Source organism: Marmota flaviventris, chromosome 7 (assembly GCF_047511675.1).
Source record: "Marmota flaviventris isolate mMarFla1 chromosome 7, mMarFla1.hap1, whole genome shotgun sequence".
In the NCBI taxonomy this organism is placed as follows: Eukaryota; Metazoa; Chordata; class Mammalia; order Rodentia; family Sciuridae; genus Marmota; species Marmota flaviventris.
The window spans coordinates 129,788,466-129,816,074 of record NC_092504.1 but is presented as its reverse complement, the minus strand read 5'-3'; the positions used below and the strand labels follow the sequence as shown (position 1 = coordinate 129,816,074).

The 27,609-nt window shown below is 38.1% G+C and overlaps 1 protein-coding gene across 1 annotated transcript in view; it reads right to left on the bottom strand.

Moving 5' to 3' along the window:
- Positions 1-1,292: 1,292 nt before the first annotated feature.
- Positions 1,293-27,609, bottom strand: part of Slc7a11 (solute carrier family 7 member 11) — a 65,724-nt gene continuing 39,407 nt past the window's right edge. Inside the window, exons 7-12 of the mRNA XM_027926742.2 lie at positions 13,460-13,583; positions 11,491-11,594; positions 10,633-10,729; positions 9,015-9,164; positions 7,657-7,834; positions 1,293-2,047 (exon numbers count right to left, since the gene is read on the bottom strand). Of these exons, the coding sequence (XP_027782543.1) occupies positions 1,980-2,047; positions 7,657-7,834; positions 9,015-9,164; positions 10,633-10,729; positions 11,491-11,594; positions 13,460-13,583 (721 nt within the window). The 3' untranslated portion in view covers positions 1,293-1,979. The remainder of the gene's footprint in view (positions 2,048-7,656; positions 7,835-9,014; positions 9,165-10,632; positions 10,730-11,490; positions 11,595-13,459; positions 13,584-27,609) is intronic.

Sequence of the window (27,609 nt, the reverse complement as noted above, 5' to 3'; positions counted from 1 at the left end):
AATAAATAAAAACATGAGACAAATCGGCTACTGGTGAGATAAGCACATTAACTTCAGGAACAACCAAATCCTACCTAAAACTCTCCAAGAGATGTAGCTATATTTTTTACTGGGCTAGAAAAATCTCAGGAAGAATCTGCTATTTAGATCTTATGGGTCTAGACAGTGTAAAAATTAGTATATAAAAGAATTTTTTACTGTAATAATATATAGTTGGCAGAGATGTGGGCAAATGAACAATTTATATTGGAAAAAGGGACTACAAATCAAAATTTGAAAACCCTATGCAAAGAATAAATGAAAGAAACTGATAGGAATTTTCTTAGTAACCTAAATACTAGGTTTAGCTAAAATAAACATCAATCTTGGGTATATATTAAATGTGATAAGAGTAAAAATTAAAATTAATGAATTGGAATTACTCCACATTTTAAATCATCATTTCTACTTTGAATAATTATCTATGAAATCTGTCTGGTCTTAATGATTTTAATCAGTATAATTCTTTGAACATTTCTTATTTTCAAACAGACAAAAATTAAGGGATGAAACATACTCTGGCCATGACTGACCATTTAATCTTAGATATGTATAAATAATAGCTTAAATTTTTCATAATTACATTGCTCTCATTTGAAAATTCCACAATATTTTCTAATTCTGACATAACACCACCTGTATGAAGACACACACTCATGCAGTTTCTCCTTCTTTCAATAAACTTATTATCAGTTATCTCATTTGCAGATAGAATAATTAAGGTAAGGAAACTACTGACAAATCCTAGATCCAGAAGTGAAATTTTTTTAGAAACATCAGTTGTGAATCTTATTTAGCAGTGACATTTCTTCCTATATTTTTACGTAAATACAATCCTTTTCCTAATTGATCTGGACAGTTCTACCCACAGAAATAGTTTAATAAAGGATAAAATACATACAGGAAATGCACAAACTATTAAAATTCATCACCATGTTAAAATAACCATGAACTAAAAAAAATTTTCAAAATTACTAACATTGCATCGAGATGCAATTACAGAGATAGACCTAATGTTTTGAATATTTTCTTTATTGGTGATTTCTCTCATGCTGATATTCTAATTTGAAGACTTAAGAATGTATATATTTAGATATGTTCATCAATGGGTAAATTATTAGAAAAACAGGAGTCTACTCTTAATTTGTTACCAAAATGGACACAACATCTTGATCAAATGAACTGACATGAAAACCGAATGGCACATTAACTGTGGACCTTCCTCACAATGAGTGAAAAGATATCTAACATAATAAATTCTGAAGGATTTTTATTCAAACACAATTCTTGGATTTGCCTCAGAAACAACAGCTCTTAGAAGCTGTTCTTTAATATGTTCAAGAAAATTTGTACATTCCCCCTCATCTTTTGTTCAAGTGCTCTGGGTATATAATCCAAGAAAGGATGAGTGATATCCAAGTTGATATCTAAGGGAAGCAATGCAATGCCAATATACAATTTCTGTCCTCTTTGCCACAACAATAACATATATTCTTTTTACTCAGAACAATAGAAAACGTCTTCACAGTATAGTCATCTACAGTATGTAAAACCATGTTTACAAAACCCCTATGTACAGAAAACATCTCAGTCATCAATGTAAAAGTTCTCAGTCATGATACATACGTTATAGAGAATGACCACTATATTAATTGTCTATTCCTTTAGTCTTTTTCCCTAATCCCTACTAGTAGCTAGCTTTCAGAGACTCAAGAATTATGTGAACTCATGATGCAATTTGCATATTAGTTTTCTACAACTACATAGAGTTTTAACTAAATTTCTCAGAAATCAGTTTTAATACATGAGCTATGAATAAAAACAAATGATTCCTTTAGTCCATCACCAAAGTTGCAATACTCCAGATTTTCAGGAAATGAATTAGAGATCCATATTGCATCTCTCCCTTGGGAAGAGTGTCAGGATTTCACTGCATTAGTTCATAATTTGCGACAATCTTCTTCTGGTACAACTTCCAGTATTATCTGTAATGTTCTGGTTATTCTATCTGCAAATAAATGAAAAAGAAAAATTAAAAATGCATAGAAATCAGAAATGCATAAAAAGAGCAAAACATGAATTATTTGGGGATGAATACTGAAAACACACAACCACCTATTTCATACAGTACTTTCAAGAATTACTTACTTCATTAGAATCCTATCATGCTCAATTAATTTACTTGTCACTTCTGTAACTCCCCATGATGGCTTCTCAGCAAGAATACATTAATATTTTGTATTCAAATAAGGACTTTTATTCATGAACCAGGCAACTGCAAATATTTTCAGACAACAGGACCAAGATACAAATGAATGTTCAAGAATATACTGCATTATTCAGTTTAAAATTGGTTTGTTTTTTCTGTACCTATGAGATCACAGCCAGAAGAATCAGAATACAATTTCCATTCTCTAACTTGTATGTATTACTGAACAAATCACCTTATCTCCCAGGGCCTCATTTATCTCATAAGCCTAGGGAGAGACTTGGACTAAGTCAATGATTCTCAAGGTGTGGTCCCTGGACCAGCACCAAGGAAAAAGAAATACACTTTTTGGAGCTCAATTGTACACCGATTGAATTGGAAACTGAAGGAGGGGCTCATTAGTAATTCTGTAGACACTACAATGTAAGAGCCTCTGGGATAGAAGATTTCTAAGGTCATTTCATCTCGACAGTCCTAGAACTCTGTGACTCCGGCTTCAGGGACATTCTTGTTTGCCTCTTTATCATTGATCCCTATGGAACCTCTTCAAGTTTCTACTAATCCTGGACCAGGCTAGAGTTTATCCTCTTGATGGTTTCAGACCCAGATCATCTCTCATCCAGACACACTCAGAAACACAGTCTTTCTCTTCATTTATGACTTGTCAGCTATAAGAACCCATGCAAGCAATAATTAACACTACAAATGGCATTTTTGTCATCCTTTGTTTAGTAAGCTTGTTCCCCAATGTTGTGTTCCTCAGCACACTGAAATGTAGTCTACATTAACTACAAAGAGTTTGGCACAGTGCTGGCAAATGTTAAACTCTATGCCAAAGTTTCTCAGAATATATTTTGTCACAGCCCACTCTTCAGTTGAGAGCATAAGGGAACACTCCAGAACAATTAAACCCCATATTTACAGAAAAGAGAAATGGTACAATTATCCTATCAAAATAGACTTTTGTGGGGAAAGTAAATATGCAGCAATAGTGAGGGAGATTTGACTTTTGTAGGCAGACAGGGGACTAGAGCTATCTAATCAAAAACAAAAACAACAAATATAAGAGTCTCTATGATCTCTTCTTGGATCTCAAGATTAGAATAATTTTCATCATTCAGCAGATGATTGATCTTGGCCTTGACTGAAGATGGCCACCAACTTTGCTCTTCTAGGTGACTTACAGCAGTGGGGCCAGACAAGGGTGTTCAAGGGAGCCAAGTAAGCCTCTTGAGAAACTTCCCCAGGAAGGTGGGAACACATGGCTTCCTACAGCCATGTCTACATCCACGCTCAAATGAGGTTGGTGGCTTTAGGTGAATCAACCCACGTTACTACTTGCATCCTGAGTTTTCAGTAACTGCAATGGACAAGGTCTAATAGCAACTATAGTATTTCTAGCTTTACCTTTCCGGTTCAGCTGTTATAAATAAACTGTAACAACTGACCTTGCAAAATCAACCCTACCTGGCACCAGCATGGGAGCTATCGCCAAAGGTGGGTAAGTTTGTAAAGTAATGCAAAGCCAACCTGCCCTGAAAGTTATGTTAACAATAATAGCATTTAAAAAAAGGGGGCTTCCAAACCTTTTTCACATTCATGATCTCATTTTGTCTCTATGATGAAGATCTAAGAAATGTAGGCAAGCTTCATCAATTGAAAATGTTAGGCTGCAGTCCACCTGAAAAGTCTGCACATGCATTAACCAGCTTCAGGGGTGTTATAAAAGAAGCTGTCTTAACACACCATGGGCAGCATATGCTTTTAGGATTCCAGAGTCACAAAATCACAGTCCACAAAGATGGATTACAGTCCTTCTGTAATCTAGTGTTGCCCAGAATGATTTTTTATAATCAAAGATTTTGATTATGTAATGCTACCCTCCATATCTCTCCCTGAGCAAGAGGGACCAGCTTCCATTCACCCCATTTGCTCTCTCCTGTGACAGGGTTTGGCTGATAGATAGAGGTAGCCAAGTAAAACAGCTCCTGCAGGCCCTGGCCTCATTCTCTGGGTCTTGCTACCTCTGTGCTTTTGCATGTTAGTGGGGTATCTGCCCCCTTTTTCCTTGCGTGAGAGGCTCAGATATCTATAAATAAGTAAATAATGTAAACAACCAACCAGGAGAATTAAGCACTCTGTTACAGATGGCAGGAGAAAAGCTTTCTGTCTCTATCCCCTTAAGAGCGTGTTTTCTTCTCACCCTGGAAATGTTATCATACAAAAAGTGGTTCAATACTGGCATCCTGTGGCCAGAGAAATTCATGAGATCTCTGAAAATCTCAGATTCTGGGGTTCTGAATATTCCCCAGCTGTCAGTACCAAGCAGCTTTTCACTGTTTTCTGAAGGTTGTTTAGTTACCTCTCATTTTCAGGGGAAGAGTCCAGGAAAGATGTGCTTTGATAGACTTTCATTCTCGAAGGCTAATGGTCCCATGTATATTAGGACTAAAAAACGATAGCATAAAAGCTGAAGAATTTTGCCAAAACAAAAGCACTAAACAAACTGGTCTAAATAAAGGCTCTATTGGCCTCCAAGTTCAAGTGGCGTTTCTAAGAAAAAGTCCACTTTGGGGGCAAGGATCGGCGGGCAGTTTAGGACTCTAGTGTGTCTCTATGTATTTTGTTTTGGCCAAAGGCTAAGAAAATACTTGCGATTTCAGCAATAAATATTATGAATTTTCTTTATTTTTACTATAATAATTCTGCCTATGAGAAAAATCAAACAAAATTACAGAGGATTGTTGCTTTTTGCTACTCTCTTTCGAGACAGCTATAAAGATAAAGAGTTACCATGATCACGATTTAAAGGCAGAATGGCCACGCTCCCTGGTAAGACTTAATGGCATTTTTGAAAACCAAATACCCATTCTGGGACTACTCCATTGCTGCTAGTTTCACAAATGGCTAACACTGAATTCAGCGGCCTTGGAGATGTTCAAAACATCATTAGAGACAGAAAAATAGGAGGGGGGAAAACCCTCCAAACTGCATGAACAGGGAAAGACAGCAAAGAATGAAACATAAAAATTGTTTTTTGGTGTGAACTGATAAAGAAATAGTACAGGACACACATGTTAGTTAGCAAGAGGAAAGAGCTGTTAGAATTAGATACCAAATACCAATTTGAAACTAATCAAAAAAAAAAAAAAAAGGAGGGATTCAACGCCCCACTAAGTGGGACAAGACAAGGAATTTGCTTTCATGAGCTCTTTCTCATTGTAGCTCCACTCCAGGGCCAGGGGTCATTCTTCCTAAAGGTTCCTGGCTCTCTGTGGAGATCAGGCATTTTAACTGTCTTGTAGACACAGAGCTCACAGTGATGGGCACCAATCTGTCCTACATGTTACTAACTAGTCAAATGATCCCAATGGTGAATAGTGTTTAACAAGATGTTTTCCCCTTCCAAATAGGTTCTATAGTTAGTGTCTACAACAGAGAAAAGCCTAACTAAAATTCTTCTACAGAGAAGGAGAATGACTTAATAAAAAACAAAGATTAAATATGGGGTAAAGAAAGTGGTGTACCTGCCCGGTGCAGTGGTGAATGCCTATAATCCCAGCAGCTCAGGAAGCTGAGACAAGAGGATTTTGAGTTCAAAGCCAGCCTCAGCAAAAGCAAGACGCTAAGCAACTCAGTGAGACCCTGTCTCTAAATAAAATACAAAATGGGGCTGGGGATGTGACTCAGCGGCCAAAGGCCCCTGAGTTCAAACCCTGGTACCCCTGCCCCCACCCCTGCCCCCAAAAACAATGTACATGAGTTAGACTTTAAAAAATGAACTTGCATTGTAACACCTCTTTAGGAACAGTGTTGCCATCTAGAAGCTAAAATACAAGTAGAAATAGTGGTATAGGGTCTAAAGATACCAATTTGAAACTAATCAAAAGTTGTAGTAAAACTCTGCTCCTAATGACTGGCTTCTAAATGAGTTTGTTGAACACAATGGAAATTCAACATAGACATTAAGGGTTTTTTTTTTCTTTCTGTTTTGTTTTCTAGTGGACACATTATCAATTAACAATTTTAATGGAAATCTCCCTGTACTTTTAAGTGGGATTTTAAAAAATTGATTATGATAAACTTAGTAAGTTAAAACAAAGAACTACAAAATACAGGGGATGATGTACTCTAAATTCACTAAATTCACCACCAAGGATATAAGTGCCCCTCTGTCTGTATTTTATACCTCCCAGATGCCATCTTTCTCTTCTACCAGGTATCTAATTTATAAAGAACAAGAGTATGGAACCTGGAAGTCTAGCAGATATGGATTCAAATCCTAGCTCTGTGCTTAAAATCTGTACCCTTAAAATAAACTTTCCATCTCCCTGAGCCCTGGTTTCCTGGTCAGGGAGAGAATAACACCATCCAGGTTATGAGGACTTTGTTGGGGACTGATGGAGATGTTCAAGTAGGAGAAAAGCTGTTCAGAGCTCCTGCCACAGGAGCTTGCCACAGAGCACTGAGCTCTTAGGCACCTATCTCCCCTCTGCTCTACTATATTTTCTTCACCCCAACCGTAGCAGGTCACCAGGTTCTCCTGGGTTTTCCTCCATAATATCCTTCCCTGTCTCCCCAGCTGATACAGCCTGTGATTCAAACTCTCCTTGATTCTCATCATTATTACTGCAGAAACCACCAACCGTGATTTCTCTATCTTTAGCTTCAGCTCTTTCTAATGCATCCTCGCAGCACCCCGGATGATTTTTCTAAAGTCCAGAACTCCCTGGGTTTGAATCCCAGCTCTCCTCCTTCATATCTGTCTGACTTGGAATGAGTGGTGTGAATTCTCCCATGCTGTCTGTAAATCACATCTATAAAATGGGGATGATCATTTTTCCCACCTCATAAGACGGGTATTGGATTAAATGTCATACATGTGCAGACTCATGGCAACCACAGAATAAATGTAACTGTTATTCTGCCCTTTGTTTTTGCTGTCATTATGATCCTCCGTGACTCACATTCCCACCAAGGTAGTGCCATGATCATGATACTGAATGCACTCCCAGGCTTCTGACTAACTCCCCAGCAACCCTCATGTCACTGGTCGAGTTATATGTTATGATATAGAAATACTAAGTTGCATTCAACCCAGAAGAAAAATAAAGAGGTTATTAAGGGATTCAAAAGAGCAATTAGGTCATTTACAGAACCGATGATAAAATTTTATCTGAAAAAGCCAGTCTTCTAAGAAATTATAAGAGCGGCCCAAACTAAATACCCTGAAAGGATGCAATGGCTGTGCCCTAAATGTCCTTCCTGCTTTCTTTTCTCTCGGTCCCAATTAAAGTACATTAACTCAGTCCAACTAGCAATCCTGTCACTTATTTTTTTATATATTTTTAAGATGTGCATGGTTGTCTGCATAACCTACGTGGGTTTCCTACAACAGGGTCTCTTACCTGACATTCTTCTAAACCACCTGGGTTTCTTATCCCATATGATAAAGAGGTAATACGCAGGCACCCCGGTCAGAGTGATGAGGAAGCCGATTCCAGTACTGAATGGGTCCGAATAGAGGGAAAGCGCAACCATGAAGAGGCACGTGAAGGAGAAGAGGGCCGGGATGAAGAGCGGCACCTGGAACACAGCACAGAAAAGGTCACTTCAGACGTGGAGCAAGAGTCAGGAGGCAGGGTCAGAATGCACAGGTCTGTCACGTGATCCGCTTCCATCATGTGACCAGGGGTCCGGCACCAGCCTACTGGGTAGCAAAATCTTTCATGCAGTGCAGCGAATGTGCTACACAGACCCCCTGAAACCCAAATGAAAGGGTTCTTAAACCCTTAGATGAGACAAAAATCTAAGAACAAAAAAGGGTGTTTCACTAGAGATGACCTATTTGAATTATTTCATGAATTAAGCACCATTATGACTTATGTTTTGATTTTAAAAGATTGGTTCTTTGATGAGTATAATCAGAATCCACTCTAATGTGGCATCGAGAGGGCTGGCAGCTAGTTCCATGTTAAAGCCTTTCAGTGCATATTGATTTTCTGTTGAGATGCACAACAAGAACGAATGGGAATAAAACAGGCCAACTCCTATTCAACCACTAATAAAGATGCTGCCAGCGTTAGGCCGTGAATATAATTAGAAGCAAACTCTGACACCATGACTGACAACATTATCTGTGCTACTTCTTAAAAGCAAATAGTGAGGTTGGATCAACTCATGAAGGCTCAAGGATGGAAATGACAAGCCTATTCTTCTGCCTTCCTAAAAAGCAATCAGTCGTTCTACTGGGTGATGATAAATGCACAGATCTTCTCTTTCTCTGTGTATTTTATGTTTCTTTTCCTTTTTATTCTGGGCAACGTAACACGTTATGACATATAAATGCTAAAAATGCCTAGTGTATGAAGCTGCCTCCTGAGAGTTTTCGTTGATAAGGTTATAAGCCCCACGCCTTTGCAGCAAAGCTATCTACAACTAACTAGCATGAAGACAGAAGTTTTGAACACATCAGGTCACCGGACCCATTCATGAAAAATCAACTTAACAAAAATCCAGGAATGTTCTCTCTTTTCAAAACCAAGACGTACAAAGTTCAGAACGTCACATAGAAAAAATTGACAACTTACTTTTTTTTTTCCCATATAAAATAAATCCATTCTGAAGGTGCTCCCTGCAAGAGTTAAACATTTTATTCCACAGGACACTGCCCCCGCCCAACCTCCCCATCATCTAGTGATGGCAAAGGGAGGACTAGGTATTAGGAGAAAGATTTATGTAAACCCATCAAGATTGCTGAGGTTACCTTGAAAGGACGGTGCATATCTGGGCGTTTGTATCGAAGATAAATCAGTCCCGCAACTGCCAGCCCGATAAAAAGCCACCTGGCAAAACTGAGGAAATTCAAAAGACTGTAGAGGTCTCCAGAGAAGAGCATTATCATTGTCAAAGGGTGCTGGGGGGACAAAGGAGAAAAGCCAAGCTTGGTGAATTAAATGAGAACATCAATGATAACAAACTGCATATTATTATTATTATTATTATTATTATTATTATCATCATCATCATCATCTTTGGCAAATCATTATCTATACTGATAAACTATCATCATGATCAAAAGAACCTCTTTTCTATATTCTACTCTTATCATCCCCTTTATACCAGGAACATTAAGAAGAGAGTGCCATTATCACTGCCCCTAATTCAAGTGGAATTTTATACAGAGCTTTGTTTTGATCTTTGTTCCCTTTACATTTGAGAGAAATGGATGTGTTTTCAAAGAGTAGGAGACAGGCTATGATGTCATTCAAAATTTAAAAACTAAGAAATTGAGATGATTAGCAAATAGCCAATAATAAATATGAAATTTGCGCCCCATTGGAAAATTCAAAGAAAAGCTTTCTGCGAATCCTCTCTGAAACACAGCCGCTGCTAGGTGGATCTGCTGTCTCCTGAATGCAAAATGTTGACCTTTTCTTCCTCCACGTTTACTGTCCCCGTGTGCTTGCCATGTGTGACCCTCAAGACCGCGGGAAAGAATGGAGCGCACAGAACAGCATAGCAAGTCTCTGTGGCTGCACCCGCCAAGGACAACATGACTGATAGCAGAGGCTTAAACCCAAAGCCCTCTTCACAGAATAATACATTCCGTTCCCACAAGTGACATTAACTTCCAGACTGCGCACAGAGAGTGTGCATACTTTAAAGAGAAATTTCAAGGAAACATTCTGAAACAAATTAAATGCATGGGGGAAAAAATGTTCAATGCATTCTATGGTACTCCTGACAGCAGATTCCAGTTGAGAAAAATGTTACAAAATCATAGGTAAAAACGACTATAACATTGCCAATGGGTGTTTGAGGACTTTTACACCTTTTACAGTCTTTTGTATCACACATTTCACAAACACTTTTCTCTGCATAGAGAATTCTACATCTTAAATTTAAGTTTGGGGGCTCTTCTTTTTTGCAGGATTGCTCTCAAATTTCTCACTTTTAATCAGAGAATCATTGCACAACAGGGTTTCATCAATGCTTTGAATAATTTTGTGTACATTTCATACCATGATGAGACATCTGTTTATTTTTGGACAGTGGTTTTTAGCTGTCCTTTTAGTAAGTGTTTGGAACTTTATATCCCTTTCTTTGAGGTTCTCTGTCAATGAGAGGAGACAGACTAATTGTTTTCCTTAGACCATACAAATTTCTACAGAGGTGAAATACAAGCCATGTGGCTAATGCTAATGCATCAAATACACATAGGAAACACTGAGTAAAGAGAAGGTTTGGAAAATCTCTTGCCTTCCAGACTCTGCCTGATACACAATAGAGCCAATTTAGCACTAGCTAAAGTCTGTTTGAATTCCTCTCCGCTAACCTGTTTTTCGACGTTCTAGCTAGATATATGTGTTAATATGCATTACCAAAACAATAACAGCTGGCAGAGGAGTGTGCTTGCGGACATGAATCATGGAGAGGATTTCTGGAAGGTGACCCTCTCGAGATGCAACATAGAATAACCTGATGGGAGAAAAATGCAGGTGAGTTTGACTGTACAATTGATCAGTTCAAATGGAAAATCCAGAAATCCCAGAGAAAACGTCTATCTTTCTCCTACACAAGGGGTTGACACTCCTTGACCAGTTACTTAAGTTTCACTTTACAGATAAGAATGAGAACATCCTAGGAAATCTGCATTCAATTTTGACCAAATCTGCCAACATGGCATATTGTTTTTAGAGGAGAAACCTAGCAGTGCCTGACTTGGCACAGCTCTCCCTACAGGTAAACAATGGAAGGTGAATGTAGTTCCAGATTCCAACCCAACACACACTCTCCAGCGCGTGCACACGTGCACATATACCATCCAATATTTACCTGATCGGGTTTTAATCTTATCACAAGGAAACAAAAGGGGATTTCACGTCAAACAAAACGAAAGGGATACAATGGTGGGCTGGTGATATTTCTGGTGTCTCTTACTTTACTTTTATTCCTGGCACAAGATTTTATCACCAGAAATAAAATGCAGTTGTTAGGCTCTGCAGACAGACTATAAAAAATGCCACATGTCCGTCTTCAGAGCAGGCTTGCGTGGTCAACCAGCGCCCTCTAATGGGCAGAATAAAACGTGCTGTGCAGATGGCACCAACTGCAAACTCGCCTGTCCCTTTAAAAACAACTGGTTTGGAGGCAGGGTTGCTTTTCTTTTCAAAGTTATCCTTATCACATCCAATCTCAAAAGCAGAAATGTGTTTCTGGAAATATGTGAACTCGCTCACCTGGAGACAGCAAACACACCCCCATTCATAGAGCCGAAGCAGGAGAGGGCAACGAAGATGGGAACTGCTAATGAGAAATTTCCCAGGAGCCGCTCAGAAAAGGTCTGGTGAAAAGAGAGAACGGAGGCAAATTAATGCTTTTTCAGAAAGTGGAATAAAATGAAACAATTTAGGCCAAACTTGCTCTATGACTTTCTATTAGCCTAGCGATACGTGTGTATTTTATAATCCTTCTTTTTTGGTGAGGGTCAGACTCAGCCCGTAGACAATAATCAGAAGCAGGTCCCCTGGTGTCGCATGTTGCAAAACCATGAGCAAAGGTCCAAACAAGTACCTTCTCTCTACCTTCCAAGAGCAGTGATCCATTGACTGACTCTTTATCAACCATGATGTATATCAGCTCTGACGCTGATAAGTGGAAAAAGCTCAATTCAGAAGCTCTCTACTTTGAGGGACAGAAATCCTTTTGCACAGTTCCTTCTCTCTAGACTGGAAAGCCACTTTTTTACAGTGAAGGGCAGATACACATTGAGAAATTTTATGGATGTCTGTTTTACATACAAATCCCATGGCTAGGAGATAAGTAAAACAATCAATGGCTTGGCCATTTACTTTAAGTATATGAGCCAGTCTGAACAATCTTTTTCCTAGAAAATTCATAGTAGCTGAACCTGTTTATGGAGCCACTTCCTCCCCTTCAGGTAGGTATCTGCCACTTCCTTCTGTGGTTTCCTCTAAAAAGTTGAGAACAAAAATACAAGTCTGACAAGCCACAGAAAGTATACAAGATAAAATTCTCAAGTTTCTTTGTATGAAGCACTGCAAATTTTCATGAAAGATGCATCCCCCCCACCCCACCCCCACCCCCCAAAAAAAAGATGTTGTTTTCTTTAGTTGTCCTTGATGCGGCCAGCGCTATGTAATTAAGGGGCCACATTATGTCCCCCAAATAAGTGCTGCCCTTGGTCTGGAAGGAGGAGATGACTGACCCAAGATCAATAAGCTTTGTATATTTGTTTGTCTGATAGGTGCAGCAGTGGAAAAAGTCTTTTGCACACAGTGAACTCACACATAGGTTCACACAAAATGAGATAATTTATTCCCTGTGGATGTTGCTGATATGAGGTAATACTGACTATTTTTAAAGGAACTGACATTCAGGGATGGAAAGTTAATTTTTCAACCTTCATTGTTAGGAGGTCATGAGTGGATGCTCTCTTACAAGCTAAATTGTTATGCAAAATTAAAGTATGTGTCACAGAATAAAAGTGCTATAACATGATCTTCGGGGCCAAAATCTGGTCCTGGTGTCAAATAAATTTCAGAAAACGTAAAATTATGTGTATCCACTTCTTAGGGAGTTAGAATGCACATTAGCATCTTTAATATTCGGAAGAGTACTATAGCAACAACATCTGTTTAACTTTTAATCACCTCATATTTCCCAAATTTATTAATATCCCAAGACTAGTATTCAAAGGATAGACCACAACAAACAAATATGCATATGCATGGTCCACCTGAACATTCTTAAGTGATACTTTGGGGAAAGGATTTTAAATCAGCATTTGGGAAGTTCACAAACAGGAAAGAGTACAGAATGAATGCAATTTGCATACCAAAAATAAAAAGCATTCATTTAGATTCAGTAACTCTCCACTTATTCTTAAAGGATCATTGGAAGAATCATACCTTCCACTCAAAAAGCCCTGACAGGTTTTCAAGCAGGCATACGTGAAAATGTTTTATAAGAAATTAAATATAAAAAAGAAATCATATAGGATTGTAGCCGTATCAGTTAAATGGAATATGCTAAGATATGCTCTAAATTTTTAAAATATTCATTATCATTCAGGTCGAGAAAAGATTACCGAATTTCAAAACACTTCCTCCTGCAGGGAACTACTATAAAATTGCATCAACTCATTAACCTAAATTCGAATTGGCATTTTTTTCAACTTGGACTTACCACTGCCACTGCATTGGAAAGCAACAGTTCATCAGCGCTAATGGTGGTAAAGTAGGCCACATTGGTTAGCACGTAGCCAACAGTGACGATGACCATGGATATACATATAGCAAGGGGGATGGTTCTGAAATGCACAAAGGAATCACTCATCAGTTATCTATTGTTAGTCATCTCTACCACCAAAGAAGGCAACAGACTAGTTCAGATAAAGAATATAATGGTAGCTGTGATAATTACAAGCTCTGTTGGGGTATTATAAACATTTCATCAGGATCAAGTACCACATATTCCTTTGTAATTTAATAAGGTCCATGGGGGCAGATTTCTGTCTCATCTACTGCTATGCCCCTGGAACCTGTGGATCTGTTTTGTTCTTTCACTTCATAAAGGTGACAGCCGTGTTTCTTGAACTTGAGCATGCACCAGAATCACCTGGAAGGCTTGTTAAACCTGAGGCCCCCACCCCAGCGTTTCTAATTGGATAGGATTAGCATTTTTGCAAGTTGCTGGAAGAGTCCAATGCCACTAACCTGGGGAACACACCTTGAGGACCACTGTGCCATATACCTTTCTAATACGGATGCACTGATAGCCTTTCTAAAACATCCTCAAAAACACATTTCACATGGAGCAGTTTCCCTTTCAGTGGCTTCTCCTGTTAACAAGTAAGTGCAGACTTTTGGAAACAGGAGAGTGGGATGTATCTACCTTTCTAAATGATGGCAATAATAATTTTGTATGTAACACAAGAAGCATAGAAGTGTTCATGATAATGACTTTGCACTGCCCTGCTGTGAGTTCAAAGGAAGCTCGAGATCATGAGTATCTAATAAAGCCACAGTGCAGATAATCCCATGAAATTAGAGGTGACATGCTGTGAAGTACGGACGAGTGGACAGTGCTGACACTGTATGGCATCAAGAAATACCCAGCACAAATGCAATATTATGTCTTCATTTAATGCACTGGGAAAGCCAGGAAGTTACTGACCCTAATAATTTCATTCCATGTTACCGATACACATTACTTGCTTAACGTAATCGCCTCTTCAGACTCTTTCCAGTTCAGGCAACTTGAACCTTCAACTCCTCACACAAAGCTGATCATTTTTTTAGCCGTAGTGCTTATCAGCCCTCATAGAGTCTTCACCCTGCTGGGTGCCACTAATGAAGACCTCAATATAATTTCTTCCAAGATGAAAATGCAGTTCAGAACCAGGAGGAAGAATAGCACAGCCGGCCTCACTATCCAAGCTGGGTGTGTTTAGCACACTAAGTCTCAGCTCATTATGTCGAATAGCAATATCCCCTGTTGAGAACAGGCAAACCTAGCCAGTCAGCAGCTACCATTCATTATGCTGTTTGGAGTCTGACACTTCCCCTGATCCCCAAAGCCTTAAGCCTTGATGGGGAAACACATTGACCTCCAAATCCTGGCATCCTAACTTTCGAGTAGCAGATGTTTCCATTCCCCAGTGCACCGAGGGTCCTGTGGAATTTTCTGTTAACACCACAACATGCTTTGTTAGTTGTGATTGATAAATGCTACATTTAAGCAAGAAAATCACCAAGCCAATGAAATACAAGGAGGTGAATGACATAAAAGCAAATTAAAGATGAATTCTGTTTCTTTGAAAGAAAGGCTGTATGAAAATGCAAAAGGGCAGGAGGGAGAATAGGAAGGTATGTACACAGCCTTTTAATCCCTCACTGTATTATTTTAAACTTGAATCCATTTAGCTTTTATCATAGTCCCAAATGGGGAGTAAATGCTTTCTATGTAGGAGAGAGACAGGAATGAGAGCAGTAGAGAAACTAATTCTCTATTCCTTGCAAGCATTCCATCAAGGTATGTAAAGTTTCCATTATTATTTTTTTTTTTAAAAAAAGGAGTTGATGTTGTTAAGAACAGACAAGTAGCCTAACCTGTCCAGGACAGGTAGTACTCTTGCATCATATGATGCTGCAAAATGACAGAAAGAAATAAGTCTGAAGTTTTGTACTGTATCCCCCCACCCCACCATGCCCAGCATAGAATGGAGCCTCCCATCCCAGCTCATCCAAGTCAGTCTTCCTGCCTCTCTGCCTAGATGCTATGATCTCTGTGAAGGTGATTTTCTAAATTGATCATAGCAGAAGGCATCCTAGAAATTCCTTCTAGGTAGGCTTTCCTTTTTTCTCAGTTTGTTTTTAACAAAAATAGTGGCAGCAGTTGCAGCCATTAGACAGGCCTGTGCCCAACATTTTACATATTGGCCCCATTGCATCCTGGGAAAATCCTGTGAGTCAAGAGCATCAGCACCACCTTATATATGAGGAAATGGAGTCTTTGAGAGTTTAAATAACTATTCAAGAATACATAACAGGTAAGTGGAAACACAGAATTCATCTGTGTGTTTACCTTACCTTGAAATCAGAGCATTTTAACCACTACCGTGCATTTGTTGTTTCTCATGTGATTGTCCCTAAAGTTTCTTAATTTTCAGGGAAATCATAGCTATTTAATATGAAGTTTATTAAAAGATTTTATCAAGACTGTACTTTTCATGAATTCACTGACTGTACAGTTTGATGTACTCTAAAGGAGGAAAAAAAAACATGTTGTATGATTTTTACCATTTTTCTGTATCACATGAACTGTAATGTAAAAGTGAAATATTTCAAATAGTTTCACTGCTTAGCAAATAAGTCATTATTTATTATTTAAAAGGAAACAAGTTCACTTAATAAATTTCCCTAGACAAGTTTTTATATGAAAGGAAGAAAAGTAAGCATGCTTGTCAAATAAGCCAAAATACATTATTAACAATTTTACTATCAGCCACATATACGAGATAGGTGTGGGGGGGTGAAGGGAGAAATCACAAGAGCTTAAAATATGAGACCAGGGAGAGCAGCGGTCTAATCTTGTGGCAGTGTACGACATAACTAGTGATTCTCTCTAATTAGAAAATATGAAACCATAGACATTGGAAAGGGGGTGGCTAAACAGCCACAGCCTCTGTCCTTGGGTTCTATCTCAATTGGAGAGGGAAGGGGTGGCACATTCTTGTGGCTGCCTTGGCACAAAACAGCAGTCATTTATGGAGGAGAGCGACTGGAGCGCTCAGAAGGGCTCCGTGCCACGTGGTTAACTCCTGGGTTTGGAGCATCAAAGCGTAAGAGCCACTGGGTGAGCTGATAAAAGCTATTAGGCCATGCCAGAGAATCTTTCTGAAGGCTTTAGATGAGAGGGCAGATAAGCTTGGTTAGTAACCCAAGATTAAGGCAAATGGCACAGGATAATAAGAGGAATTAGAGGAAGGAAGCGGCAGGCCACTGATATTTCAAAGCTTCTGTGTTATTGAGCATCCACCAACCCTAAATGCAACAAAGGCCCTGCCTTGTGCTGAATAAAAATGACACACGTGTGAATTCCACTATTTCTCAAGTGTTTGTTATGATTAACAAAAAGCAAATTCCCTGAGAAGTTACTTAATCCTTAAGAGCTATTGTCATTATAATGTTCTTTCCAATTAACACAGTAAGTGTGGGGGTCTGATATTTCTGTTTGGTTGCAAACAGGTCCTCAATCAAAAAGTTCTGGAATACTGGGGTGGGGGGTGACTCCCTGGCACTCCCCCTTGCCTAGCATGGGTGAGGACCTGGGTTTGATCCCCAGTGCCTCAAAAAGGGTCCTGAATGGTCTTGTCATACAGGCATATTTTAAATTGGCACCTATAACTGGTCTATGTCACACATGGATAAATGTTTTATTTGGTAAACAAAAGTGTCTGGAACATCTGCTTAGAAGCACTTTAACAGATAGACCTTCCCAATAGTGATGGTTGGTGGCTTATATTTATACAATCTACAAATCTACTGGCAATTGCATTTTATTTTATCATCATGCATGTGTGTGTGTGTGTGTGTATAGTAGAAACAAATAACAAACAAAATTCACAACAAGCCACCAGAATAGGAGGCAACATCCCCATTTTTCAAACAAGGAAACTAAGGTGGTGAAGGATACAAACAAGGTCACAGAAGTAGTGGAGGAAAGGGCTGGACTGTGAGCCCAGATCTTCCAGTGCTTGGCTCCACACACCTGATACATCCTGTCATAGAATGGTTGGTCTCTATTTTATGCCTACGTTAATCATAGGTACAAGATCCCTAAGATCCTTACTGGTTGACAAATACATATTTCATTTTATATAAATGATCACATATCAGAAGGCCAGTTTTTACAGTGTGACACATTTTAAGCCAACTATATTTTTCTATGCACCTAATAGTCACCACACCATAAATAAATTTTCAAATAATGAAGACTATCATGCACCTCGTCAATATGCTGTGCAGCTCTAGGACAGAATATCAGAAATGACTCTTGTTTTCAGAGCTTCATTTTGGCTCAAAGTGATAACTGCTGTGAAAATGGAATGAGTAAGCTTTGATTCTCTACATGGTCAAGAAAGCCTGAATGTTAGATTTCTGATAGACCACAAGAGTAATTTTCTAATCACATGAATTTAGGGTTTTCCAGATTTGCTGTATAACTGCAACAAAATTTTCTGAGATTGGCGTAAACCAAAATGGTTCTTGTACAATCCCCTGTTTGGGACACACACAACAGGGACCACAGAACTCACTGGTGCTGGGGCATCTGTACTCATCTTTGTGCTGTGAGCCTGGGCATGATGGCAGTCAGTTCTGTTAAAACTTACTCTTGTGATGCTCTGAAACCTCTAAATTGGTGGAGGATGATTCTATTTAAAAGCCATTAATAATTTAAAACATGTATTTCATATTCAGAGAAAAAAAGAGGATAAAAGAGAGGATCAAGAAGGTAGAAAAATGGCAAACCCCTTAACATCCGAGATGTCAAAAATAAAAAGAAGAACCAGGGAGTTTTTAGGGATTTAAAAATTTTGTTGGTAAACTTCTATATAATTGAAATGGAACCATGATTTATCTCTACATCAAGTATTTATAATTATGTTAAGTATGTCTTGATTCTAGGTATTTTAGAATCACACTTGTTTCACATTTTCTTCATAGTGACTAGCACTTTTCACATTTTCTAGCACTCTGACCCAGAAATGACTCAAACATCTTTTACTTCTTTTTGATCCACCGATTTACTTTTTGGAGAATTACTCTCTTTATTTCATTACCACTACTATTAATTTTATCCTACCCTTCAAATGTAGTCATATATTGTAGACAAATATGTACAACATGACTGTCTGATATATATGGATATATACACATAAATGATATATAATAAATATGTGTATATCTACATACACACACATATTCCAAAGAGAAAAGCTACCCCTATTTTTCATTTGTGTGGTTTTCTTCCTCAAGTTGTTCACACCCTTCTGCTTACTCAGGTTCATACCAAACTCTCCAGACACTCCTGGACACAGACTATCCTACCTGCCTATGTGATTTCTGATGTATCCAGCAGGGACTGAGTTATAAGTATTATTGATAGTTTTCCAAACTTGAAAATATTAGACTACAGATGCCTGGACTCATGGGAATTTCTTTGCATGTTTTCAATGATTTTTTGACTCATAGTCATTCAGTTCTATGGCTCTTACTTTCTAGTTTATCCACCCTGAGAGGGAACTGGGTCATCAAACAATTATAAAAGAAATGCATTCACGGAGACATAACAAGTAATTGAGGGGAAAGAAACATACAATAACCCTGTTTATGCACATTTTTTTAAAGGTCCATGGTTCATGTTGTTAGTTAACAATAATTTGTGGTGGGCCAAGGTGGAACACAGTGATATGACAGGCACATTGTCACCTATGGGCACACAGAGAGCCCACTGACTTCTAGCATTCAACACCTGCCCTCTACTCTTCACTGAACCTTGGCAAGGCAATGGGTGTTTTTACTGAGTCATTTTAAGTCTCAATAGCTCTGGGGTCTCATCTCAATCTCACCATTCTCCATTGTCCACAGATGAAGAATTCCATAAACAGAAAAGAGAAGACAGAGAGACCTGTAAGAAGATGCAAGAAATGAACAGACACAGATTAAAAGACTGCAGGGCTGAAGGAGGTTACAGAGACGCATAAAAGGAGGGGGAAAGTGAAGAAAATACACAGGGGGAAAAATGGCTACAAGGATCATTTGAAGCTCAAGCCACACAGAGAAATGAACTAAAATGGAAACTCATGACTGAGAAATATAGGGTGATAAGCAATCAGAAACATAAATATAAGCGTTTTTAATCCCTTAAATACTTTTTTCACCCTATAACCACTAGAATAAATTAATCACTAAATAAAATTATTCTGCAAAATGTAGCTTGAGCGTAAATTTTCATTTGCTTGCATTTCATACAATCTCAAAAAATTTGCATTGTCTGCATCTCATTTTTTCTCATTTTCTGAAGATTTAGTGTGTGTCTTCCAGATATATTATAGTTATGCATAGTTAGCATGGATAAACAGAAACATATTTGTAGGCTAGTTCTAGTGTACAAAGACAAAATTGGTTTCAAATAAAATGCTAGCAATTATACAAGATTAAATATTTTAATAGTTAAATAAGTTAAATTTCACCCAAATGTTTAGTTTTTATTTTATTCTTAAAATGCGTCTCTTAAGATTTTATTATTTTTCCTCAGGATTTGGTCTAAAGTACATTAAGACAATGCAACATCTCAGGGAACTTTTTTTAAAAAAAACAATAGTGTTCCTGAGATTCCAAATTATGGCTCAGACCTACCAAATTTGTGTTCCTTTTTCCAAAGTACAAATTCCTGAGAAGAAGTTACCCAAATAGAAAGATTACTTCCCAGACTCCCTTGTATCTAGATGGGGAAATGTTGCTTATTCTTACCCACAGAATATAAGTAGACATATCAATTGAAGGCCAGGGGATTGCCTTGTTAGCCCTCCTCTGACTGAAGTCAGTTGCAAAGCACCTGTGTTAGAAAGCTTTCCATCACTTTAACACAATACCTGAAAGAGTCAACTTATAATAAATTTAGAAAGTTCATTTTGGCTCCCAGTTTGGGAGGTTCTCATCCATGATCAATTGACCTTACAACTTTGGGCCTGTGACAAGGGAGCACATCCTGACCAGAGTGTGTAGCAAAGCAAACCACTCCCCTCATGGCCAGGAAGCAAGGAAGGAGTCTAAGTCCCATAATCCCCTCAAGGGCAGTTAAGACTTCCCACTGGTCCTCACCTTCTGAATGTCCCACCACTTCCCAATAGTACCATGCTTGGGGCAGGGGGGGGGGGGGGCAACCTTTTAACACATGGACTTTGGGTGCATGATGAAACCACACTGTGAAGGAATCTGGGTCACAGGATCCACATGTGGAAATGTGACTGGTCCCTGGCCCATCAGTCACTAGGGACACCAAAATGGGACCCAAGGACACCAACTTTCTTACATGAAATAAGAAAGAAACTTTTGGTTGTTTAAAGCCATTCAACTTTTGTAGTTTGCTTGTTGTAGCAGTTAGCATTGCCCTAAATAATAAAAAGAATGAAAGAAGGGCCCCCATTATATCAAGAGTTCTTTTTTTTTAAGTTCGCTTTTACTGAATTAGTCTAAATAAAATAATGCTCATTGTTTTGTTCTATATTATTTGTTTTATGAGACAAAAAAACATGAAATTCTTAAAATGATGTCCCAAATTATAATCATCAAATAAAAATAGATTTTCATCTGAAAAATCTTACATAGAAGAAAATTATTATTCAGACTTCCCAGATACAGAGCAAAGATAGATCCCATGATTTACTGTTTTGAAATGCAAAATCTCTTTACACTTCTGAAAATTAGTAACAAATAACAAAGCATAGTTGACCCTTTTCTCCCCATGAGGACACATACTAAAGCATGGAATGTTAAATAAATACTCTTCTGCTGAGAACATGCAACATGAACTAAATATACCCACTTTGGCATGGTATATGGGAATTACAGTCAAAATTTCCTCGAGCAGTAAATACACATCTTAGAAAGAACTGATGACATGCTATACACTAGGTCTAGTCACATTTCTGACAGTTGCACAATAAGAAACGGAACAGATGAACATGGACACCTTCAATCACGAACTATTGCTTTTACTATCGAAAATTGCCTCCAACATTTCTGGTCCAATTAATAGTGATCATTTTACTTTCATGTCTGGTAGTTGAGTGGACAACTGGTTTTCAAATTGTGTTCTCTGGAAATCAGAATAGTAGGTGGAAAATGGGTAAGATTATAGACTACCTTGATCTCATTTACTTCAACCAGATAATTTCTCTTTTATTTGTTTTAGATACATTAATCTATTTAAAATCATACCTCCATAGCTTTAAGATAATTTTAAAGTCACTGCTCTAGTCCCTATTCATACTTCTAAGCTAACACAGGAAAAATAATTCTAGCAAATAAGGCTAATCTTAAGAGGAAAAATATAAAGTTGATAGAGAAGCCAATAACGAAGGCCTGGCTTCAGTCAGAGTGGTCAACCCCAATGTCAGGGCCACAGAGGACATGACACAGAAGCTTACTGGAGCAAAGGGAAAGGTGGGGAAGAGAAAAAATAGAGTTGATGGGCTAAGCACCCTGCCAGTTTAGAGAGATGATATGTCCTTGTCAAGAGAGTGATGAGGAGGACTCAGCTCCCTGAAAAGGTCACAAAAGTCCACAGAGCAGCAGAGCCCTGCAAGTCCTCTGCAGATTGTCCGTTCATAAGGATTCATATTCCCAGCAGAAATGGAAATGTTATGATCTTTTATCTTTCAGCTAAAAAGTGAAACCTTTAAAAAAAAAATAAGCCTTTGTACATTCATTTTATATTTACTAATGTATTTTTCTTAGACTACAAAGATTCCTAGGCAAACTCCTCTCCAGGAACATGCTTCTTAAGTCAATGCACTGTCCAGAGGCTCAGGAAACATGTGCTCAAGGGACACAGAAGGCTGCACACATTCAACCTTCCCTCATATCCCTCCTCCCGTATATTTCCCCCAGCTCCATTCTCCAAACTCCTATAAACAGAAAGTTTCACATATTCCATCCGAAATACAAACTGTCTTTGAGTGGCATCTTTTCTCTGGGTTTTGCCTTTGATATTTGTGCTAAATTGATTTCATAGAACTTTCAAAAAGTCTCTGGACTCCAATCTGAAGGCTGAACCTAGTCAAGTCCCTGTCACGAGCAGAAAACATAGGAGATCACTGGTTCCTTCTGGGATTATACTTTCTCAGCAGCTGAAGAGGCTGTTGAATTAAGGGAAAGTTCATCTTCCCATAATCTTGCAAATAAAGCTCATCCATATAGATTTAGTAAAAGAATTCTTTGAAAACTTGGTTAAGCTCTTGCTCATACACCAGAGCATCCTAAGGATATTTCTGCCTTTGCTTTGTTCTGTCTTTCAGGGGAGAGAAGGGTGTCAACTTTACACTCGCTTCTGTCCTCTAAAGATGTGATTCTGTCCTCAGTCAGGATTACAGCACATCAAAGCACCTTCCATCATTACAATTTCAAAGTGTCAGCCTGGCTTAAAGAAAAAGATCATTACAGAGGATAATTTAAAGGATAAGTGATCTGTCCACTCTTCTGCATTCTAAAAAGGCTGTATGCAATCAGGTCAGACCTCCGGAAGTCCACGTACATTGACCACACTATCATAGGTACTCATGAAGCGACTTCATGGGTCATCATATTCGTACCTTTGGCTTTTATCAAAACGGTATTTGAATTTTTTTTTTTATCATCTGAATTTCAGGAGGGCATCTCTACTAATGTTATGAAGGTTACTGTCAATTTTATCTGTCAACATGACATAGAGTTCATTCATTTAACCAATGTTTGTCAAATGTCTTCTATATTATAAGTAAAGGGATAAAGATGCTAAGCATGCATAAAATTCATCCTCTCTAGAGTCTAAAATTGGGACAGGACAAGAAGTGGAGGGCCCTACCCTGGAACAGTACTTTCCCCACAGACCTTCCCCATTCTTGCAGGTCTCTGATCCAACATTCTGCCTCCCAGAAACCTCCCTCCTTTTCTAAGGAGACCTCCCACCCCATTGCTCTCCTTCCCTGCCATTTTAACTATGTGGAAAGACACAATATCTTCTAACTTCAGTCTTTCCAAATATTTGTATTCGTGTATTCACACTCACCAAATTCTCCGAAGGAATTAACACTGTTCACTGAACATTCTAGAGTGCTCCCAAAATATTTCTTCCAAATCTCTAACACAAGCATTGCTGAGCATTGTCCGGATGGTCTATCCTCCTGAAGGGACCCAGAAGCTTTTAACCATACACGAAAGGCTCCCAAGGCCTCTCTGCCTCTGTTAACCTTTTGCTTTTTATCAACTCTTTCTCTCCAGGACATTTCCTTAAAAGAAATGGCTCATCAGAACAGGAAGGGAAGGAAACTCCATTGGAAGACATAATTTGTGATTAAAGAAATCAGTCAATTAAATAAAAGGGTGCTTCTAGTAGTGATGGGAAGACACAAAACTGGTCAAGTAGAAATGACTTCAACCAATGTATCTCTCTAAATGTCCCTTTCAGGTTACTTTCACAGCCGTCAGATACATCTGCACAAATCTCCCGAAAGAAGACTTGGGGGAAAAAAAAAATGAATGGAAAGAGAAAGGGGCGGGAGGGAGTTAAGATTTAACAGAGAAAGGAAATGTTTATTCCATCAAATCCTCATGTGCATTTTAAATTATTAAATCTCTAAGAGCACCTGATTTATGAACAGGATAACACTGCCCCTAGCCAAAATCATTTTTAATAAAAAGCAGGAAACCTCCTGAAGTTCATCTCAGATTTAATATCAAACACAGCAGCCACACATGAACATTTCTTCATAAAACACAAAAACAGCATGGTGCGAACGGCTGGAGCCACCAGTGGGGAGTCGGGAGAAGGAAAACACAGGACGTCAGAGCCCTGGAAGGAATCTGGCCTGGGAACCCCAGAGGACCCCGCTGAGAAGAACACACTCTGCCCCCCGGCCACTGGCCACCGCTAGGCACAGAAGGGGCGCCTAAAAGACTCCTGTCCAGACTGTCCAGCAACAGACAGCACCGTCCTGCTCTTCCTGGGTGAGAACTGCAGGAGCAACACCCTGGGCTGCTGGCATTTTGAGTTTTTATGCATAATTTAGAATGTACCAAGTGGGAAAACAAGGCTGGTGAGGAGATCAGCTCACACTGCCACTCCCAGTTTTTAAGAAAAGTAGCAAATACCTAAGAGTCAAGAATATGATTACATATTATAGATATTCAATGCAAAGAGAAGAAAGACATCAAAGAGGAAAATGGATCTTCTTTCTTTCTCGTGTATATTGGAATCCGTGTTATTCATTGTTTAGGAGCTGAGTTTATTATCATTTTATAAGGTGGCAAAGGATTATTTCTCATGATTATAAATCCAAGTAGTTGGGTAAATATTTAAGAGTTGAATTTGTTCATGGTTAATCCCTTGTGGGGCAACGTCAATGACTGCCAGGATCATAAAGAAATGGTTTGATGTTTCCATTGATACTTAGGTCAATACCTTGGTATTTGTTATTTTGTCAAAAATAGTCTGAAAAATACAAAATTATTTTAAAAGGTACTCTGTTAAGAGGTTTAGGAGGGTAATGGCCAAATGGGAAAAAAAGAGAAAAAGTGATGTGATTGACAGGTATTTTGGAGGTTACTTTAACTAGTTAACTTTTTTTAATGTGAAAGAAGAAAGAGAAGCTAAATTAATAATTAACCATAATATGCACAAAAAAAGATACTTATGAACTGTAAAGATATAGTCACATACATAGAATGTATCTTTATAGAGTGTAGGTTTTATTATGAGAGGTAATTTAAAAATAATTTTAAAAACCATGAGATTTGACTTTGGAAGAGCTACCAGATTATCTCCATATGCATGTAAAGCTAAGAATAGAAATGCTTCCTCATGCAGAGTTTCCACTCAATGCTGATTTATTCAGAGAAAAGACAAATAAGTAAGGCCACCCTTCCCTTCAGCTAAGAAAAACAATGTTTTAAACTCATAATTTTAATAAAATTGCATAGTAAGTGGAAGATGTATCAATAGAACAATAAACAGAAAAGATTACCTTGGAATACATCTTAGTATATAACATAAAATTTAACATAATATCATGACGAGTATCCTAAGTATGATATAAGTATCATAAACTAAGACATAATATGATCATAGAATAATGCTGGGATATTGGAAAATTTGGTGTAAAATCAGAAGTCTACATCATATCATGTAGGAAAATGCATTACAGATAAATAATTGAATGTAAAAAAGAAACCAAGAAAAATAGACCAACAGAAAATATGGGTGAGGTTTAAATGAACTAGAGATGGGGGCAGGAAAATTTGTGACCATAAAAATCAATACACAGAAATAAAAGTATTTACTACAATTAACTATAAGTTCAAAAGTTGATAAGCCAAAATCATAAAGAAAATAGAGTGACATGAAAAATTAGAACAAACTATTTGCAAACAATGAGAGATAATGACTTAGGGCTGAGATTGTGGCTCAGTGGTGGAACGCTCGCTTAGCACCGGCGAGGCCCTGGATTCAATCCTTGGCACCACATAAAAATAAATAAATAAAATAAGGATTTTGTGTCCAACTACAACTAAAATGTAAATTTAAAAAAAAAAAAGAGAGAGACAGAGATAACAACTTAATATCAACAATACCCAAAGGATTCTATATTCTATTCTATATTTATCGCCACATGTAGCTACTAAACATGAAACAATAGCACCTCACTGGTGATCAAATAAATGCAAATAAAACAAGTGAAATTTTTGTTTTCAACTAGCAAAGACTTTTGGTTAAAAAGTAGACATTCAATGCTGCTAAGAATTCTCCGCTATTGCTATTGGGAAAAGAAATGAAAATACTCACTTTGGAAAGCAATTTGGCAACAAAAAAAGAGACTTTTTAAAAATTTATTGCCTTTGACCCACGAGTTCTCTGCTAGTAATCTATCCTAAGAAAATAATTGTTATGCATTTTCCTAGCATGATAAAGATTTAAACACAAGCTATGTGTGGTGGCACACGCCTGTAATCCCAGAAGTTTGGGAGGCTGAGGCAGGAGGATCACGAATTCAAAGCCAGCCTCAGCAAAAATGAGGTGTTAAACAATTCAGTGAGCCCCTGTCTCTAAATAAAATACAAAACAGGGCTGAGGATGTGGTTCAGTGGTTGAGCACCCCTGAGTTCAATCCAAAACAAATAAATAAATACAAAATGTATAACCAGCATTATTAAGAAAAATTGGAAATGTTTTCAATGCCTGAGAGGCAAATAAGTATACACTGGTATACTATTAAAATGGTGTTTAGTGAAATTTTAGTGTTACAGGAAAATTTAATGAAATGCTAGGAAATGACAAAAGGCAGGACAGACCTACAGTCACATGAATAATCAATCAGTTGAGTTTGGGATGCAGCAAATCTAGACCTGAGGGCACACTCTGAGGTACTTTCCATACTGTGAATATGAAATTAAGAGCACATACACAACTGTGGCTCCTTCCATGGGTAAACAGACAATAAATAAACAAGTAAATACAGAATATAATGTCAAAGTCATGAAGAGAATATATACGCGCATTTGTCTTGAGCAATATAACACAATACATACACACACGTGCACACATACACACCACTGGAGAGAACAAAATGCATAATTACAAGTGAGTACTTTATTTGATATGATTAAGTGGCTACGGGTGATTTAAAACTTTGACATAATTCATTTTGGCATTTTAAAATTTGCCCATCTATTATTACTAAAAGAAAGGGGGAAAGCTGTTGTAGTGTTATGTTGAACATCCTATGAAAATAATTTTCAATCCTATTGAAAATGTTACTCTAACTTCTAGTAGGATACAGGATACATAGACATTTTTCTTTCTGGCTCTTGACTAAATGGACAACTGCACCACAACTACTGTGAGGAGCTTTGAGTCCCAGCCATTTAAAAGCGGAACACATAATAGTGTCCGCTAGGAGAATACAGGAACAAGATAATGAGGAGCTCCTGTGCCTCTAAGTGTCCTTGGAGCAGAGGCGTGTGTGGAGTAGGCAGGCCAGGTTAAGAGGGGAGGGAATTCCACTCAGCTATTGC